Source organism: Neofelis nebulosa, chromosome 8 (genome assembly GCF_028018385.1).
Source record: "Neofelis nebulosa isolate mNeoNeb1 chromosome 8, mNeoNeb1.pri, whole genome shotgun sequence".
In the NCBI taxonomy this organism is placed as follows: Eukaryota; Metazoa; Chordata; class Mammalia; order Carnivora; family Felidae; genus Neofelis; species Neofelis nebulosa.
In genome coordinates, this window is record NC_080789.1 from 33,763,607 (window position 1) to 33,784,473 (window position 20,867).

Genomic DNA, 20,867 nt, shown 5'->3' on the forward strand with positions numbered 1-20,867 from the left:
TGTGTAAACAAAAATAATTGTAAAGATATAGATGATGTAGACATGAGATTAGTGTTTCTACAGTTATTATGAATCAGATAAGAAGGTTGTTCTTGCTTTAACAAACTTATGAACCATCAAATTTTCCAAGAGTCTTGAGTATTGATGTTGCAGGGTACCTGAAGTAACAATATCTATCTGAGATGTACTAGAAATTTGGAATCAGAGCTTACAAGATGGATATGTTCTTCCTTCAGAAATGATGGTTGAGCAGTTTTTGAAGCATCATATACTTGGGGGACATACACTTTCAAATTGTAAAAAATTAAGAATAACATTTGAGTTACCTATGTTTAAATTCTTATATTTATAATGAAGTTGTTTTCATAATCATTTTTTGCTCTTATAAAATTATTTGTAAAATGAGTTAAAATAATAACAGACACAAATCTATTGTCTAAATTGGAAAAGATACTCAACATCACTAATCATCAAGGAAATGCAAATCAAAACCACACTGAGATATCACTTCACACCAATCAAAATGGCTACTATCAAAAAAGACAAGAAATAGATGGGGCAACTTGGTGGCTCAGTTGGTTGATTGTCTGACTCTTGATTTTGGCTCAGGTCATGATCTCATAGTTTCATGAGTTCGACCCCATGTCAGGCTCTGTACTGCTTGAAATCCTCTCTCTCCCTCTCTCTCTGCCTCTACAGTGTTCATGCTATCTCTCTCAAAAAAAAAAAAAAAACTAAAATAAATACAATAACATAACATAACATAACATAACATAACATAACATAACATAACATAAACAACAAATAGTAAGTGTTGATGAGGATGTGGAGAAAAGGGAACCCTCATGCACCACTGGTGGGAAAGTAAATTGGTGCAACCGCTATGGAAAATAGTGTGGAGTTCTCTCAAAAAATTAAATATAGAAATACCATTTGATCTAGTAATTTCACTACTGAAATTACTTTCAAATAAAATAAAACAATAATTTGAAAAGACAGACGCTTCCCCATGTTTGTGGCAGCATTAGCTACAATAGCCAAGATATGGAAGCAACACAAGTGTCCCACAATAGATGAACGAATAAAAAAGGTACATCTACATCTACATCTACATCTATATCTATATCTATATCATCTATATTATATCTATATATCATCATCTATATCTATATCATCTATATTATATCTATATATCATCATCTATATCTATATCATCTGTACCTATATCTGTATCATCTATCTATATGCATATATTTATACACACACACATGCATGCACACATGCAATGAAATACTACTTGTGCTTAAAAAAATGAGATCTTGCCATTTGCAGCAACATGGATGGATTAAGAGTTATGCTATGTAAAATAAGTCAGAGAAAGAAGGATACCATATGATATCCTTCTATGTGGAACCTAAAAAATAAAACAAATAAATTCTTAAAAACGGAGAACAAGATGGTTGTTGCCAAACGGAAGGTAGGTGAAAGGATGGGCATAACAAATGAAGGGGGTTAAGATGTACAAACTTCCATTCATGTAATAAATAAGTCACAAATATGAAAGTACAGCATATGGAATATAGTCAGTAATACTATAATAACAGATGGCAACTACATTGACCATAGGGAGGACTGAGTAATGTATAGAATTTTCAAATCACTATGTCGTACACTTGAAACTAATGTAGCATTGTGCGTCAAGAATACTTCACTAACAATTTTTTAAAAATATTTTAACGTTTATTTATTATTGAGAGACAGAGAAACACAGAGTGTGAGCAGAGGAGGGGTAGAGAGAGGAGGAGACATAGAATCTGAAGTAGGCTCCAGGCTCTGATCTGTCAGCAGAGAGCCCAATGCAGGGCTTGAACTCACAAACTGTGAGATCATGACCTGAGCCAAAGTCGGTCGCTTAACCAATGGAGCCACCTAGGCGCCCCTTCACTACCAATTTTTCTTAAATCTATTGTCTGAAAGAGCTTGTGTAGAGTTAGTATTATTTTTTCCTGAAAAATATTTGGTAAAATTCACCAGTAAGCCATATGAACATGATGTTTCTTTTCTATATTTTCTCCTGGGTTTACTAAAATATAATTGACATAAGACAATTTGTAAGTATAAAATATACAATGTGATGATTTGATACATGTATATATCACAAAATGATTACCATAATAAGGTTAACACCTCCATCACCTCACATAATTACCTTTTTGTTTTCTGTGGTGAGAATATGTAAGACCTACTTTCTTAGCAACTTTCAAATATATCATACCATACTGTTAACTATCAGGCACTATGTAATACATTAGATACTCAGAACTTACTCATAACTGGAGTCTATATCCTTCAACTGACATCTCCCTGTTTCTCCCACCCACCCGGGCCCTGGCAACCACTATTCTAAACCCCTGTTTCTGTGTATTTGCCTTTTCACATTCTGTGTGTGAAATCACACAGTATTTTTGTTTCTCTGACTCATTTCACCTAGCATAATGTCCTCAAGGTCTAATCATGTTGTAACAAATGGCAAGATTTCTTTCTTTTTTATGGCTGAATAATATACCAACATATATATATATATATATATATACACATACATACATATACATATATATGTATATATGTATGTATACATATATATGTATATGTATATGTGTATATATATGCACATACCTATATGTATATGTCACATTCCCTTTATTCACTGATCTGTTGACAGACATTTAGTTTTTTTTTTTCATATCTTGGCTATTGTGAATAATATTGCAGTCCACATGGAAGTGCAGATATCTCTTCAAGATAGTAATTTTCTTTCCTTCGTATATATACACAGAAGTGGAATTGCTGGATCATATGGTAGTTTTATTTTAAACTTTTTGAGGAAATGTCATTCTTTTCTATAGTGGCAGCAACAATTTACATCCAACCAACAGTGCACAAGATTCTTTCCTCCACAGCCTCACCAGTATTTATATCTAGCCTTTTGATAATAACCATTTAAAGAGATGTGATGTGATATCTCACTGTGATTGTTATTTACATTTCCATTACAGTAAGTAATGTTGAGTGTCTTTTCCTGTACTATTTGGCCATTTGTATGACAGCATGGAGAGCGCTTGGGTTTTCTCTCTCTCCCTCTCTCTCTGCCCCTTTCCTGCTCATGTATGTACTCTAACTAACTAAATTAATTAATCAATTAATTAAAAAATAAAAAATATGTATATCATATGAAACCTAATTACTAAATGACACACCATTAGTGGTTCATAGAGCAGACTCTGGTCAATTTTAAGTTTTAAAAAATGGACTCATCCCTTATGGAGACACCTCAAGAAAACTCCGGGGTTTTTCTTCCTTTTTTTTTCATTTGTAAACTAATGGCAATATTAAAATCTTAGCATTGTTATGAAAGATCAGTGAGTTACCCATGCAAACTGTATTGCCCAGCATTTAGTATTTAATAAATTTTAATAAATATTCTTATTTTTTATATATAATTGTTTACATTTGAACTTTACAGATTCAATTTGTGGTCACATTGTTTACATTTTGCCTTTGTCTCAAAGGAATAGAATTAGAATATACTTCCTCTTGACTTAGCATTTACATAAGTTATAACCTTCAAATTCAGAACATCCAAAACACACCATAAAGTGTAACATTTTTAAATTTTTTTCTTGAAAAAAAATTGGTGTGTTTATGCTGTGCCTCCAAAATAAAATGCAGCGTTATTTTTTTCCTTCGGACAATAGAGAATTTTGAAAATTAAAAGTAAGTTTTTAAATATTACTGAATATATGTACCTTTGAAAGTATAGAAATTGAAAAAAGTAAAAACACGATTGAAAATTTTTGATAATTCTTCTATACCAAGGTAACAGTTGTTAACATCTTACAGATCGTTTCCAACTCATTTTATAAACATCACTGTCTTGTAATATCATTGTAATACCAGCTAAACATTTACTCACAAATACAATTGTCTTTGAAAAGATTTTTAGAGGTATAACTGCTAAGTTAGAGGGAATACATGCATTTCATGCTATAGATAAGTCTTCATATTTAAAAATATTTTGTCTGACATTTAAAAATATTTTGTCTCTTGGTGTATGATTAGATTGCAATCTCTTGTATTTTCACCGATTTTCAAAATCCAGATAAAAATCTTTTACAGGGGCACCTGGGTGGCCCAGTCAGTTGGGAGTCTGACTTTGACTCAGGTCATGATCTCACAGTTTGTGGGTTTGAGCCCCCTGCCAGGCTCTGTGCTGACAGCTCAGAGCCTGGAGCCTGCTTCAGATTCTGTGTCTAGCTCACTCTCTGCCCCTCCCTCCCTCTCTCATCCTCTCTCTCTCTCTCTCAAAAATAATAATAATTTAAAAAAAACATTAAAAAACAGTTTAAAAAAATCTTTTACAAACATAATGCTGTTTTATCTACAGAATAACAGAATTTCACTTAGAAGGTTTTGGTCAAAATTGCTCTGTATTTCCTTATTGGAAAAAAAATTATAAATGATGGATCTGTATATTTTCAACCTATGCAAATTAGAAATGCAAATTAGAAAGTGACCTTATTCTAGAAGTGGCATCACAGATCAAAAGAATGGATGATTTGATATAAATATGGTATACAATAGTAACGTTCTTCTTTACTTCGCAGTGCATGGGGGATTACACTTCCCCACACCCTTGAAGTCAGGATTGGTAATGTAACTAGTAGTTACAACCAGTGCACAGAAAGTGGAAGACCATTGGCTCTCCATATGAAAAATAAAGAAATGAAATTATTATATTACATGATAAAAGACACAAAGATAAATTCTAGGTATATTAAAAATCTATCCATGAAAAACAAACAAGCAAACCACTCCACAATATAAGCTAGTGCGTTAACCTCATGCTAAGATATTAACAATCTGTGAATGTCGTATGTGTGAAAATGGGAAAATTTCAGTGCAAACATTTGAAGGCTGACATTTTATTAAGGCCTGGTTTTTGATATCTATGATGAAGAAATATTTACATCCAAATTTCATTGTCAATAATTCTGTGCCTCTTTTCCACAGTATAGAATGCTTAAATTTTATCAAATGAAGCATATTTTTGAAATACTGGATAAAATGAGATGCCTGCGAAAACGTTCCACAGTGTCATTTTTGGGAGTTCTTGTCATTTTCCTTCTCTTTATGAACTTGTACATTGAAGACAGCTATGTTCTGGTAAGTTTTGGAGGTTTTTTATTTTTTTATTTATTTATTTATTTTTTTTTATATATATATATTTTTTTTTTTATTTTATTTTATTTTTTTTAATATATGAAATTTACTGTCAAATTGGTTTCCATACAACACCCAGTGCTCATCCCAAAAGGTGCCCTCCTCAATACCCATCACCCACCCTGCCCTCCCTCCCACCCCCCATCAACCCTCAGTTTGTTCTCAGTTTTTAACAGTCTCTTATGCTTTGGCTCTCTCCCACTCTAACCTCTTTTTTTTTTTTTTTTCCCTTCCCCTCCCCCATGGGTTTCTGTTACGTTTCTCAGGATCCACATAAGAGTGAAACCATATGGTATCTGTCTTTCTCTGTATGGCTTATTTCACTTAGCATCACACTCTCCAGTTCCATCCACGTTGCTACAAAAGGCCATATTTCATTTTTTCTCATTGCCATGTAGTATTCCATTGTGTATATAAACCACAATTTCTTTATCCATTCATCAGTTGATGGACATTTAGGCTCTTTCCATAATTTGGCGATTGTTGAGAGTGCTGCTATAAACATTGGGGTACAAGTGCCCCTATGCATCAGTACTCCTGTATCCCTTGGATAAATTCCTAGCAGTGCTATTGCTGGGTCATAGGGTAGGTCTATTTTTAATTTTCTGAGGAACCTGGAGGTTTTTTATTTTTGTTGTTACACATAAAGCTGAAGTCAAACTAGACTTAGTCCAATTGTAACATAACTTCAATCCTAGGCTGCTGGCATAACCTTAGTTTGAGCAAAACTATGACATTTATGTTTTCTATCAAGCTACTTTTTGTATTAATTATATATTACCAGCATTATAATTATTTTGATTTATGTCACAATGTTTTCTTTAATTCTGTATATAGTAGTTCAAATATGTATATTGTATAAATAAATTAGCTATCATCACCATGCTGAATTAATAGTATATATAACCATTTTGAGATTTAGTTTAAAAATATAGATTTTTAAAAATTGCTTAAAGATATGAGTCCTTTATCAATTTTCTTATCAAAATTTTCAAAATTCTACATTTTAACTAATGATACTAATTATGCTATTTTGTTATCACATATGACACTTCATTTGATTTTGAATAGCCATAAATGGCCACCATGTTGTATATTTAAATTCACTGAAAAATAACATAGAACTTTAAGAACTAGAAACAATGATGTGAAAAGTATTCAGTAGTTTAAAAAAAGATAAATTAGAATATAGCATATAAATTAACTTTTAATTAAATTCTAGAAACGGACAAAGGACTTACTCTGGTTAATTCTGAGAACTCAATTTGTTCTATTAGTTGTTATATTATAAGTATCACATCATTTCATGTCTGATGAGAATAACAAGGTAATTATTGCTTATTCACTTTCATTCTGAATTGAGCTTAAGTTATCTGGAAAAGTCCTAATCTTTACACTATTATTCCTGTTCACATATTTCAGAAAATCAAAATCTTTGGACATACAGAGGACTAAAAAGTACTTTGCATTATGCAAGCATGCTGAAAGTTTCAGTTAATATCTTATCAAGAGAAAATCTGACAATAACAACAAAAAGCATTTCCCAGTAAAATGTTTTATTAATTGAACATGATTTTTTAACTACCCATGATTTGCCATATACTATTCTATGTCCTATAACCTAATCATTTGATCTTAGTTGGTACAGATATTCTTTGGAAGTTTTGTGTAAAGCATTTTACTTCCTTTAGCATTGTTTGATGATAAAATTCTGCCAGATTCCTAGATTTTGGTTCTGCCTATGCCTTTTACATTCATGTATAGGTCTTGATCTTGTGGACCTTTCATTCTATTATCCACAGACAATTCACAATGGCTGAAATCACCACAGATTCATAGAATTTGACTAGGGATGATTTAGGTAAACATAGCAAATTGGAGAAACTTACTAATGATATGCATTTTGATTTTTCTTTAAACCTGATTATTAGGTTTATAAGACTTAAAGACAATATAGCAAGACCCATGTGATCCAGCTATTTTTTTTTTTCTGGATAAAATTAAAGATCATAAATTAACTAGAAGAGCTTCTGATAAGTGATTTAATTTTATAATAAAAAAATATTTCTTACATCTGTGTCTACTGGTAGCAGTAAATCACATCTTGTAAATGAAACACATGGTATTAACAGGATACCTATTGCATTTAATGATTTGCTGCATTTATGAGACACTTTCAAACTCAATTGCAGTGTCTCATTTTAAACAGAAAAAGACCATTGTATGCAGCAAGCATCCTTCTATTTTGTTGATTTAAAAGCTCTTCAAATTCATTATAAAATGTGTAAGAACTAGTAGAGTATATATCTATAAGAAGATCAAATACTAATGCTCTTTTACACATTTCTATCTACACTTCAGTCCCAGCCATCTAATGTAAAAAGGTATGATTTAATGAAGCAGCTCTTACTAAAGAGTACTTTCTTGATGAAATTTTCTCTGGCTATATTAAGCATATATCTAGTCAAATTCACAAATCAGCCCAAGTATAGAGAAGGGATTGCTCCTTAGTTTAAAATTGAAATTATTTGAAGGTGTCTGGGTAGCTCAGTCAGTTGAGCATCCAACTCTTTTCTTTAGCTCAGGTCACGATCCCAGGGTCAAGGGATACAGCCCTGAGTCCGGCTCCATGCTAAGCATGCAGCTTGTTTAAGATTCTCTCTCCCTCTGCCCCTCTCCCCTGCTCATGCTCTCCCTCTCTCTCTCTCTCAAATTAAAAAAAATATTGTTTTTAAATACTTATATTAAAGTGGAAAGAGTGAATTAAAATGATGGTTAAATATAAGCATAACCTTACTGAAAATTTAATGACAGTATTTTTATTAGTTTAATTTCTCACTATTTACTAGATGATTTTTTACCTAAACTGCATTTGGAGCTAATTTTTATCTCAAAGCTAATATGCATAAAGATTTAAACATTCTTTAAATAATTAATATAAAATTACATTAATATTGTTTTTCTAAAAGTGTTTAATATCCATGGAATGCCAGCCACCTACTAGTATACACGTAGTTTCTTCTTAACACTTCTCCCTTTGACCCTTTTATCTGTGTTTATTTCAGTTTTCATAAAATCATCTGATTTATTTTTTTTTATTTTAGAATGCCACAATGTGTACAATTTTCTAAACATAGACAGTAGTAGATCTTTTTTTCCTGCCTCCCTTATTTCAGGGGGAAATAATAGTCACAATTCAGAGAAAACAGATAAACAATTGCAAGTAAAAGATCTCTGGAGTTACTTAGTACATTGTATTCTGCTGTGTTTTTGCTAGAAAATCCATTTGTATCCTGAAATACTGGGCATATAACAGTTTAATGTATTGCTTACATATTCGGGACATATGTGCCTTTCATTGGGAAAGGAAGCCAAGCTCAGTGTAAGAGACAAATGCTATTCCAAGGCAAACTAAGTAGAAGAGACACTGCATGCCCAATCAACTTAGCCTCTGGGCTGTGAACATCTTCAAAGTAGCCACTAGGGTATATACTTAGTCTGTAGCTAGTCCATTGAATTGCATTCCTATCCAGAAAATGATTGTCATAAAGCTTTGTCTTATTACTGAGAAACACACCACAGTATAGTATCTACAGAAAGAAGGTATCCAGGGAGAGCCTAGCTGTTCAGGTAGATGCCTCTGGAAAGCAGCCAACAAGGCTGACTCAGGTGAAAGTTGCATTATTTATTTATGCTGAAAAGTGTAAAGAAGCTTGTTCTTGAGAATTTAATAAAGTGCTTTCATATAAGTTCCATTTCATTTTATATTCTGTTATGTCCTTCAATCAGGATGAATGTACTCTATCTTAACACAGAAAAGGTCTGGATTTTTACACATTCAAGATAGAATTCTTAAAGAAATATTCAATATCCTGCTCTGCCTTTAGAATGTAACATCACATAAGAACAGAATGGTAAAATGAATTCAGTGTTGTGATAGCTGTGATTTTTATAGACATTTCTTCTAGACTCTATTGATAATGGGCACTATTACATTACTATTAATGTAGCTGATGCTGAACTGAGTCCTTAGTTACATTTTGGCAATCCTAAATTTGTGGATTTTAAAACTTTAATAATGTTATATAGGTTTTCAGAAAGACAAACATAAACATATTTATTCATAATGAAATTGAAATAATCAGGATTAAGTAGATATTCAATTAGTATATTTATAAGCAATATAGAATTCAAGGTATAACTTCATATATTTTGAGAGCCTGTAACTTATAGATGGCAAATATATTATAAATATTTTAAATATTATAAATATATTATAAATGTTTTTTGCAATTATCAAGGCAATATAAAATATAAAAATACAGTATTAAAGACCAAGTATAGGTTTATAAACATAATTGAACATACAGAAAGGATATTTAGAATAGATCTTGAATTGGCAACAATCAAATTGAAAGCTCTTCCCAGTCATGGCCTGCTATTCTCAATGTTTATTCTAAGACAATTCCAGTCTGGCCATTGATTTTAAATTTTGAGTCAGTCACTTTCTCCATTCACATTTGACTTGATGTAAACTGGTGAATGTTCCAAATGAGGTAAAAACTATATTAGAATCCTTTCTAATTTTTTATAGCAAGGGTTTAATTAAAGTTTTATTGAGCACAGGCAGATAATATGAGCACCAAATTTGTTTTTAATGCATTCACTTTCTCTATTTTCTTAATGGCTTTCTCAGGCTTGACTTGCCATTCTATATGGAATAGTAGAAATAGATCTATATAACACCACACAGTACAGTAGAAACTTGCCAGAAACAACAAAATTCTTTCTAAATAGGTTATTTTTAAATATATTCTACCCATGGTAGTAAGCCATGTACAAAGGTCAAAAAAGTCGATATTTTGCTAATAATGTATAATCAGTAAAGACTTGATCAAATGGTGACTAGCTAATCAAAATGTACTATTGAACTTATACTGAAGAAAGGAGAAAAGAGGACCAATTAATGGTTAATGGGGTATATTTTAAACTAAATATGAATATATATTTTTAAATAAACTTGCCTAGAGATTGAATGACATAAGTCCATTACCAGTTACATAATCAGTATCTTAAATATAAAAGGATTAGACTTCACCTGCAACAGAATATCAGACACACACACACACACACACACACACACACACACAATGAGCAAATGTATCGTGAGAAAAACTAATGCAAGGTCTGAAGAGATTTCCTTGACTTGGTACAAAGTTACCTTAATTAAGATATCTTGAAGACATTTGAAAAAAACACCACAAGGTCACAAGGACCATGGCTATCTATTCTTAACAGTCTTTGATTATAGTGGCCATATAAGTAACTAAAACTTCTTGATTAATAAATTATCCAGAAAGAATTACACAGAAATATTGTGTAATATTATTTAACAATGCTTGAAGAAGAAGAAACAGCTTAATATGACTCAAATATGGGAAGGTTAGTAAGAATTAGTTTTACATGAAACTATAAAGTAGATGATTATGAATTTTTAAGATGATTGAATTATTGTGATGAATTTGAATTTTATCATAAAGGCAGTGGTAATTTTCATGTGGAGATTTTTTTTTTTTTTGGCCAAGTAAATGCCATTATTAATGTATGCTGTAGAAAAGCAAATGGAAGAGGAATATAAAGAGTGCAATAGAGTAGGAGAGCCTGGAACAGAGACTTTGGGTAAGAATTCAGGTAAGAGATAATGATCTACAGTTTGTGGTACCAGTAGTTGAGATTTATATAATAACCATGTTATATATCAGCCCCATATATTCATTGCCTAAGGAGAAACTTCAATCCATGACCATCTATTATATTTATTTTCTCTTCCTCCTTCTTGGCATTCAGGAAGGAGACAAACAGCTTATAAGGGAAACATCCACACATCAGCTGAATTCAGAACGCTATGTGCATACTTTCAAAGATTTATCCAATTTCTCAGGAGCCATCAATGTCACATATCGCTACTTAGCTGCCACACCTTTACAAAGAAAGCGTAAGTATCCCTACACTTTTAATTTTTTTTTAATGTTTATCTATTTTTGAAGGAAAAAGAGACAGAGAGTGAGCGGGGGAGGAGCAGAGAGAGAGGGAGATACAGAATCCGAAGCAGGCTCCAGGCTCTGAGTTGTCAGCACAGAGCCCAAAGCGGGGCTCGAACCCACCAACCAGGAGATCATGACCTGAGCTGAAATCGGAGGCTTAACCGACTGAGCCACGTAGGTGCCCATGATCCCTACACTTTTAAATCAAGAATATAGAACATAAAATATTTTTGTTTCAAAATAATGACAACCGGCTTCATTTGTAGAGCAATAAAATTTTATGGGCTTTATTTACTAATATAATATATTCTTTGCGAAACATTTCAATGTTTCTTCACAAATTGCAGTTACTCACTGATCCCATCCATGAATAATAATAAAAAAAGAAACTTTTTAACATGACTAATTGTAATATAAACTTTCAAACAATTTATTGTAGAACCATGTAGAAAGACTGAGAAAAATAATTTTATTTAAAATTGTAAAGGTATATTTTAAAAACAACTATTCCCAATATTGATATATTTTGCAACTCTAATGCTTTGGTTTTTATGACTTGCCACCACCACTTTTGAAAAAGTGAAAGTCATTGTTTTAGTTTCCCAAGGTGCTATACCAAATTACCACAAGCGAGGTAGTTTAAAACGACAAAAATTTATTCTCTCATGTTTCTGGAGACCAAATGTTCAAAATCAAGGTGCTGGCAGAGTCACTCTCCCTCTGAAAGTTAAGGGGAAAATCTCTTCTTGCCTCTTTCAGCTTCTGGTCACTCTTGGTGTTCTTTGGCGTGTAGGGACATAACTGTAATCCCAGCCCCCATCTCCACATGAACTTCTCTTGCTCTGTGTCTGTGTCCTCTCTTCTTCTTCAAGGACACCTGTCATTGAATTTAGAACCCACTGTCAATCTGATATGATTTATCTTAAGATCTTTCACTAATTACATCGGCAAAACCTCAATTTTTAAGTAAGGTCACATTCTGAGGTTGAATAGAAAAACTATTCAACTCACTACAGGCAGTTTGGATCTGAGAAGTAACATACTACACACACTTCATGGATTTCAAGACACTATAGACTCTACAGAGTATAATGATCTAATTAATGTGCCACCAAGAAAATACACATTATCATTTTAATTGTAAGATGTCATCAATTATAGGATTCACACTGCTTTAAAAATGTCTCTGAAAAACATGACTCGTGGAATCAAGGAAACGAGTGATATCATGAATTTCTTAACAGATCTTGTGGAGACCATAGAAATTGAGTTCCCCATTAAGAAATGTTTGTACACGTGAGTCTGTGATAACCAAGTTGAGAAAATTTGTAACTTAATGCAAGTTTCTTTAGGACGATCTTCCGTTCATTCCTTCATTTCAAATGTTGATTGCTCTTAAGCTTTCTTCTAATTGCGTAAGTTTGCCACTGTTTATTTTTATCTCCATCTGTTACACTACCTTTGTGCAAACATTACTAATTCTCCCTCTCCATCCTCAGTTTACTAATGTGTGTTGGCACATATGCTGCTGCTTTATACAAAGAGGTGATACAAACAGAGGGTACAAGCAGCACATTTGGGATCTTGGCACCCTACGTCTCACGAAGTGTTAACACTTTGCACAGTTAACACATCTCCCTGTGATTTAGTTTCCTCATCTATAAAGTAGGAATGATGATAGGTGCAAAGCTATCCCAAAAGACTATTAGGAATTTTCAAGATAATTGCATAGGGTAAATTTTCAAGATAATTTCAAGGGTACAGTTCATAGACTCCTGCCTTTTATGTGGAAAGTAACCTGATACCATTGACTATTGTAAAAGCTATTAGTAAAGGCTGGTATCTTGAGTTTAATGGTACCAGAGAACGTACTCATTTTTCAAAAGAAGTTAGTGTGGTAAATCCAGGTATTTAAACAAAATGTGTCCATGTCTACCTCTCTGACAGACTAGTGAGAAAGATTTTTCTTGGACAGGGTTCTTTCAGTATTGTATAAGTCACAAGAAGCAGGTGTCTGTATTAAAACAGTGATCTCAGGGCACCTGCGTGGCTTGTCAGCTAAGCGTTGGACTCCTGATTTTAGCTCAGGTTAGTAGATTGAGTCCTACATCAGACTTGGCACAGAGCTAGGAGACTGCTTGGGATTTGTTCTCTCTTTTTCTCTCTTCCCCTCCCCCACTCATTCTCTCTCCCTCTCTCTCTCTCTCTCTCTCTCAAAAACTTAAAATAAACTTAAAAAAAAACAGTGATTTTGGTGAATATAAACATTTTCCTATTTTCCAAAGAGTGGTTATGAAATTTTATTCAGTTCTGAATCATGGTGAGAATCAGAGGTTTAAAAAGTGAAAATATTTCAATAAAAAGACATGCATACTTATTAGAACTAAACTGCCATTTCACCAGCTTTTACTTTATTTTCTACAAATATCCAGTTTCTAATTTTAGATTTTAGGTGTCTGAATAAAAATTTCCCCAGACAAAATTGCTGTAAAACTGTGTTTCAAAATAAGGAAAACGGGGATATTCATGTGTTGGAACAATGTACAACACATTTGAGTAATAATTCAGTTTTTAAAAAGTAGTTATAATTTTGTTGGCATTCTAATTAAAATACTAGGTAAATTTCAAAATAAACTTGTGAAGTCCAATTATTAATTTTTCTGGTGCAAAATACTGACAGTGATCAAAGACAAATGAAAATGTTCCATGTTTTCTATGAAAAATGTAAAGATGTGTAAAAGAATAAGTTAGGCTTAATTTTCTTTTTTATCATTTGAGACTAGTTTGTCATCCTTGAGTGTGAATTCCCTTCTCCTTTTGCATTTTTTAATAGTGTGGATATTATCCAAACATCTATCTTCTTTAGTGGGCATATATGAGAGCATTAAGCTGTAAAACACCTTAAATCATATTTTTTATTTCATAAACAAATGTTTACAGCAATAACACTCATATGTCATTGTGCTTAAGAGACATTTTTTTCATAGAAAAATCAATTATGTATTAAGTACCATAGGCTTTATATGTTTAGCATAATACTTTAATCACAAAATATGCTATACATATCACTTACTAGATTTACTTAATACAGTAGCAGGCCTAAGGGGAAAAGAGTTTTGTCTCTGTTATTCAAAACCTATTTCACATTTAATTTGTCTTCCTTCTAAATTCTTTTGTTCAGGGTTTCTTACCATTGGACTGTCGTCAGTGAAACGAAAAAAAGGAAACTATTTACTTGAGACAATCAAGTCAATTTTTGAGCAGTCCAGCTACGAAGAGCTGAAGGAAATTTCAGTGGTGGTTCATCTAGCAGACTTTAATTCATCCTGGCGTGAGGTCATAGTCCAGGATATTACACAGAAATTTGCCCACCATATTATTGCAGGAAGATTAGTAGTTATACATGCTCCAGAGGAATATTACCCAATCCTGGATGGCCTTAAAAGAAATTACAATGATCCAGAAGACAGAGTCAGATTTCGTTCCAAGCAAAATGTAGATTATGCTTTTCTGCTTAATTTTTGTGCCAATACTTCAGACTATTATGTAATGCTTGAAGATGATGTTCGATGTTCAAAAAATTTCTTAACTGCCATCAAGAAAGTCATTACATCCCTTGAAGGAACCTACTGGGTAACTCTTGAGTTCTCTAAGCTTGGCTACATTGGAAAACTTTATCATTCTCATGATCTCCCACGTTTGGCACACTTTTTATTAATGTTTTATCAAGAAATGCCTTGTGATTGGCTACTGACTCATTTTCGGGGTCTTTTAGCTCAGAAAAATGTGATCCGTTTTAAGCCATCTCTCTTTCAGCACATGGGTTATTATTCATCATATAAAGGGACTGAGAATAAGCTGAAGGATGATGATTTTGAAGAAGAGTCATTTGACATCCCCGATAACCCTCCTGCAAATCTGTATACCAACATGAATGTTTTTGAAAATTATGAAGCAAGCAAGGCTTATAGTAGTGTCGATGAGTACTTTTGGGGAAAACCACCTTCAGCAGGAGACGTCTTTGTGATTATATTTGAAAATCCAATTTTAATTAAAAAAATTAAAGTGAGTACTGGAACAGAAGATCGGCAAAATGACATTTTGCATCATGGAGCCCTAGATGTTGGGGAAAATGTTATAGATTTCAAACAAAGTAGACAATGTGTTACTTACTTAAGACTAGGGGAATTCAAAAATGGAAACTTTGAAATGTCAGAGGTGAATCAAAAAATTCCATTTGATATACATTGTATAAGGATATACGTTACCAAGACACAAAAGGAATGGCTGATTATTAGGAGTATTAGCATTTGGACTTTTTAGCCAATTAAACCGAGATGTCCAGTTCCTAAAACAGGCTTTCCTGTTTCCTTTTTTGCTACCTTCCTCTTTTGCTACTTTTGTCCTTTGGAGGGAAAGCAATGGATGAGACATTTTAAAAGAAAAGCCTAAGCATTTTTGCAGTTTTGATTTGCATATTGTCCACATAATTTTACTCTAATACACACTTGAGTTTATTTTAACTTCTGAAGTTGGGTATCAGTGCGTTGTGAATTTCATTTATATTTTTAATGTTATCGTGTTTGTTCCAAAATTTCAACTAAATGTCAAAAAGGTGACATGAAGGATTCAAAATGAGAAAATTTAGTTTGCTGGATGGTGAGTCTTAAAAAATAGTTGCCAACTGTATGCACTTCCTCAAGAATTGATAATTCATTATGTCATCAGATAGCTCTTATTAAGCATCTGTGTGAATATGCAGTTGGTTAGAATGATAATTTTTTTTTCTTGTAAACATAGATTTTCATAGACTTCCAGGCATCTACAATGAATACCTCCTCATAGAAGTGATGGCTTTACAGCAAAATTTTATGTGTAGGTGAGGTTATGGAAAGAAAAAAAAATGGCTTAAAAATATTTCTCCCATGATTATTTATATAAAAAGGGGCATTGTTCATTGTATAAAAACAATTGAGCACCTATTGTTAATAAATTTTCTGTGGGAAGCAGTCTTTTCTAGTTTCCCTTTTGCAAAAAAGAGTAGTTATGCTCGATATTTTCAAGTTATATTGGGTACCTGCATTTAATAGAAGAAATTAGAGAAGGCCTATAGTTAGTTCATTCTTACATTTTCAGTGTATGCAGAAAATTTTTGAAATTGATTTTATATGTTTTGTATTAAAATTCATACAATTGAAATCGTTGTAATCTATCATATACTTTTTTTAGAGTTTAAATGGGCATCTTATAAAAGAGAAAAGTAGGAAACCAAGAAATCAGTTAACTTTTCTGTATTCACAGCTAGTTCATAGTAAAGCCAAAGCGAGAGATCGGATGTTCTGATATCCACAGTGCTCTTTCCCTTATGTAGAGACTGCTCCTCACATAAATTATGCTTTCTGTTCGCCTCTACATGAGTCTGAGATAATAAGTTATGCCATCTTGAAACAGCTAGTATAATTCTTTCATAAGTCACATTTTCATTCTGTGGAATAAACCTAAAAGTGCCCGAAAGGATGCTCTTGTATATGCACCCAAATGGAGACAAACTTTGCTAACTATTACTATAAGGGACTGGACAGTTGTGCTAAAACCATGTGTCCTATCAAAGCATTTCAGGACACCTTAGTGCATCGTAAAGACATTGGTTGTTCAGAATACCCTGAGCTTGTCGGATCCTCTCTATTTTTTGACAAACAGCAAAGATGAAGGTGTTTACTGTGAATATATGAAAAGTACTTCAGGTAAATTTATGGAGAGACTCAAATATATATGTTTTTATAGATTAGAAAGCATTTTATTCAATCTATCCAAATTGATTAAATTAGAAACTCATAAAAAATTGGGAATTTTTTTTCTTTTATTGATACAATAGCTACTGTGTATTTTTTGCATCCAGTTGCTATAGTATAATAAAGAGAAAATGTAAATCTATAAATATTAATATTTCCTTGCACAACTGAGTCTTAAAGTCATACGAAAAAATGAACACTGCCACTAAACTATAATCTTTGCCTTGATTTGGAGGATATTTGCCAGACACTTAAAGACATTCTGTTTTATTGGCTTTTATCATCCTCGTTCATTAACTGGCTAGTTGTATAATATTCTACATATATCTCAGAAATTACAGATAATCACTTTCTCCACTTTTAATGATAAAAGGTACACAACAAAGACATGTAATATCAAAGCTTAGGCAGACTCCTTGAAGTGATTGTAAACTTCATGGAGTCTGCCTAGGTTCTGAGAGTGTTTCCAAAGACCAGCCATTGATATCAACTTCTGGAAAATGCTTCAAGAAATATTGCTGAGGGTGAAATTGAACATTTGCTAGAAAATTATAAATGTAAATGTGATTTAAAGTGGTTACATTTTATCTTAAGCTTGATCTTTTCATTATAGAACCCAGGTTTTTTTTTTTTTTTTTTTTCAACGTTTTTTATTTATTTTTGGGACAGAGAGAGACATAGCATGAATGGGGGAGGGGCAGAGAGAGAGGGAGACACAGAATCGGAAACAGGCTCCAGGCTCTGAGCCATCAGCCCAGAGCCTGACGCGGGGCTCGAACTCACGGACCGCGAGATCGTGACCTGGCTGAAGTCGGACGCCCAACCGACTGCGCCACCCAGGCGCCCCTAGAACCCAGGTTTTAATAAGCTGGTCAATCACCTAAGGATGTGTCTATGTTTTTTTATAGATTAAGTGGAGGTCAACCTTTTTAAGGAAAGACTTGGACAAACAAAGATTCTCTATTAGGGACACTGGGACAAATAACCTTTCTTTTTCAAAAAGATAATCTGACCAAGCATTCTTCACTTGATTCAATGTTGCATTTCCTATATTTAAAACTTCTGAATAAGGCTCCTATAATCTTGTCTCCGAGACATAGAGCAAAAAGACACTTATTAGGTTTAATCATATTCAATCTGTTATTAAGCATAATGTTTCATCAATGTCTCTCTTGGCAGTTTTTTTAAATATGTATATATATGCATGTATATATATATGCACATATACATATATATACATATATATATACATATATATACACACACACACACACATATATATATATATATATATATATATATATATATATATAATTTTCTTTGTTACAAATATCTATTGAAAAAACACTGGAATGTAACATGACAGTTGAGGTATTTATTTGCTATGTAAATAAGATGCTGACAGGGTTCAAGCACAAAATATGTACCTTAAATAATGTCTCAGTTTGTTTATTGTGAACTGACTAAAAAGTTTATTTACATTTAAGATTCTTCTCCTTAAGGGAGCCTTTTCAGCATTTATGAACATCAAAGAAAAGCATTTGTAAAAGCACAATAAAAATATGGAAATTACACATTTTTGGAAAATACACATTATAGCAGCAATAACATGTCTAGATATAAAAATACATAGAAAGTGTTAATAGAAGCACTTTTGAAGTATCACTAAAAACCTATCAGCTTTTATAACATAGATATTTTCCAGATATAAAAATATAATTTAGAAACCAAGTGTCATTTAAAGTTACTTTTCTCATATAGCTACACTTATTAGACTAGAACATTCCATTTCTTACTGAACTATTGTTTTTGGGACTTTTTATAAAGCTATCATAGAAAGACTATAATGTACAATAATGGCATACAAACAAAACAAATATTTACAAATTATAAGAAAGGGAAAGCACTTGGTCTTCTTAATGTCCATATGGCACAATATTTGCCAGTTTGTCAACATGTTCTTTAGAATGTGGTGCCTGGATTAATATGGAAAACACTACTCTCAGTGTCCTCTAACATATGAAGATAAGAGCGTGATTCTCTTCCTTTGCCTTTTCAGTATTTCCATAATAGAGTTTAAGATTACATTCATTTTTATCACCATACTATCGACTAATAGAGCTCACCTTCAAACTTCATGACATTTATTACTGAAAAAACATGATTTGCCATTTTGTATATGTTCAATCAATTCTTTGAATGTTTCTTTTAAATTTTAATGTTAATTTCAAGAAAATTTCAGTGTTTCTTCTGATCCATGGTCCCATACTTTCCTGCTCTTGACTCCATCATTCAGGGTTTTAACATAGCTCCCCAGCTTTATGTTACCACAAATTTGATATGTGTGCCTTTTTTTCCTCTCAGGAGATACAATGGAAGGGTCACATAGACCTGAGTTTGAAATCCAGTTTTGCAATTACTGATTTCCTCCAGATATGAGGAAAGTTATTTAACCCTTTTGAATCTTAGTACCTACATCTATAAAATTGAAATAATTTTACCTTGTAGGCTGTTAGAACTGAAAATGAGATAACAAACTAATCAACCAAGAAACATGTTTCCTCTCTTTTTAGCCATATTATATATGTAAGCAAAGATATGGCCCTTCAAAACACGACCAGAGGCCATCGTCCTGATCAATATCATAAATTCCATTATCTTCTTGAAATCTCATTCTGACCACCTTTTTATATTTATATGGTCCAAAAAATGTCATGTACAATCATGTAAATGCCTTCTTAAAATCAAGATAGTCCTGTCATTCTATTATATTACTCTAGAAACCTCATCCAAAATGTGTATCTTTTGTTCTTAATATTCTCATTGTATTAATGATCATTAATTTTTAAGAAATCTAGACATTTATTTTGAAAATTTAAGTAAAAAAGGCTTTTTGTAATTTCTAAAATTTTACTCGAGGTGAAGTTATCAGAATCTTTTTTTTTTAATATCAAGTTTCTGTTCTTTGGTATTTTTTCCATTACTGGTAAAAGTTTTAAGTGCACTGGCTTATAAATTATCCGGGCTAAGATGTTCAAACTTGAAAACAGGCAGTATACGTCCTTGTCTACCATGACATTGCTTAGAATTCTACTGCTTTGAATTTCTTCTCTGTTCATTTCAGGATTATTCTTGTTAGAAGGAAGAAGGTCATAACGAAACATAATTTGATTAGTTCTTGTTCTTTGTTTTTTGTTTGCTTTTAACTCTTTTTTAAAAATGTTTGAAAATTATCACATCATTGCATAGATGGTTATGTGGATCTCCATCTAGATAGATCTCTATCGGTGTGTGTGTGTCTGTGTGTGTGTGAGTACACCTATATGTATACATATATGTATGTGTGTATACCCGTAGATATCACTGTGTGTGTATATATTTGAATATATGTCCATTTGAGTGCATTTGTATGCTTGTGAGAGTAAGAGGACAGAGAAAAGGATTGAGAGATGTGTGTATCCTTAGTATTATTTGTGATTTCCACACCTCTGCTTATTCTTGGCTTTAGTTTTCCTAACACACTGTCTTCCTGGTTTTGTCCCCCTTCTGAACTGGCTTTTGGTTACATGTCCTTAATACTTTATACATCACATTCTTTAAAAATCATAATTCATTATGAATTTTTTTACAACCTCTTAGATTCTCTAAATTTCTTAAAAGTTTATTTGTTTATTAGAGGATCCCATGTCTCTCCAAACAGGATTTCACTTTTAGAATTTAGAGTTTAAATTTATTTTATTTTAATTTCTTA

At 32.4% G+C, this 20,867-nt stretch overlaps 1 protein-coding gene across 9 annotated transcripts in view; it reads left to right on the top strand.

The window, feature by feature from the left end:
- MGAT4C (MGAT4 family member C) overlaps positions 1-18,000 on the top strand; it is a 742,934-nt gene extending 724,934 nt beyond the window's left edge. For all 9 annotated transcript variants that reach the window (XM_058741864.1, XM_058741865.1, XM_058741866.1 and 6 more), the window contains 4 exons: positions 5,071-5,223; positions 11,128-11,275; positions 14,506-17,736; positions 17,974-18,000. In XM_058741864.1, the coding sequence (XP_058597847.1) occupies positions 5,071-5,223; positions 11,128-11,275; positions 14,506-15,647 (1,443 nt within the window). In that variant the 3' untranslated portion in view covers positions 15,648-17,736; positions 17,974-18,000. The remainder of the gene's footprint in view (positions 1-5,070; positions 5,224-11,127; positions 11,276-14,505; positions 17,737-17,973) is intronic.
- The last annotated feature ends 2,867 nt before the right edge of the window (positions 18,001-20,867 follow it).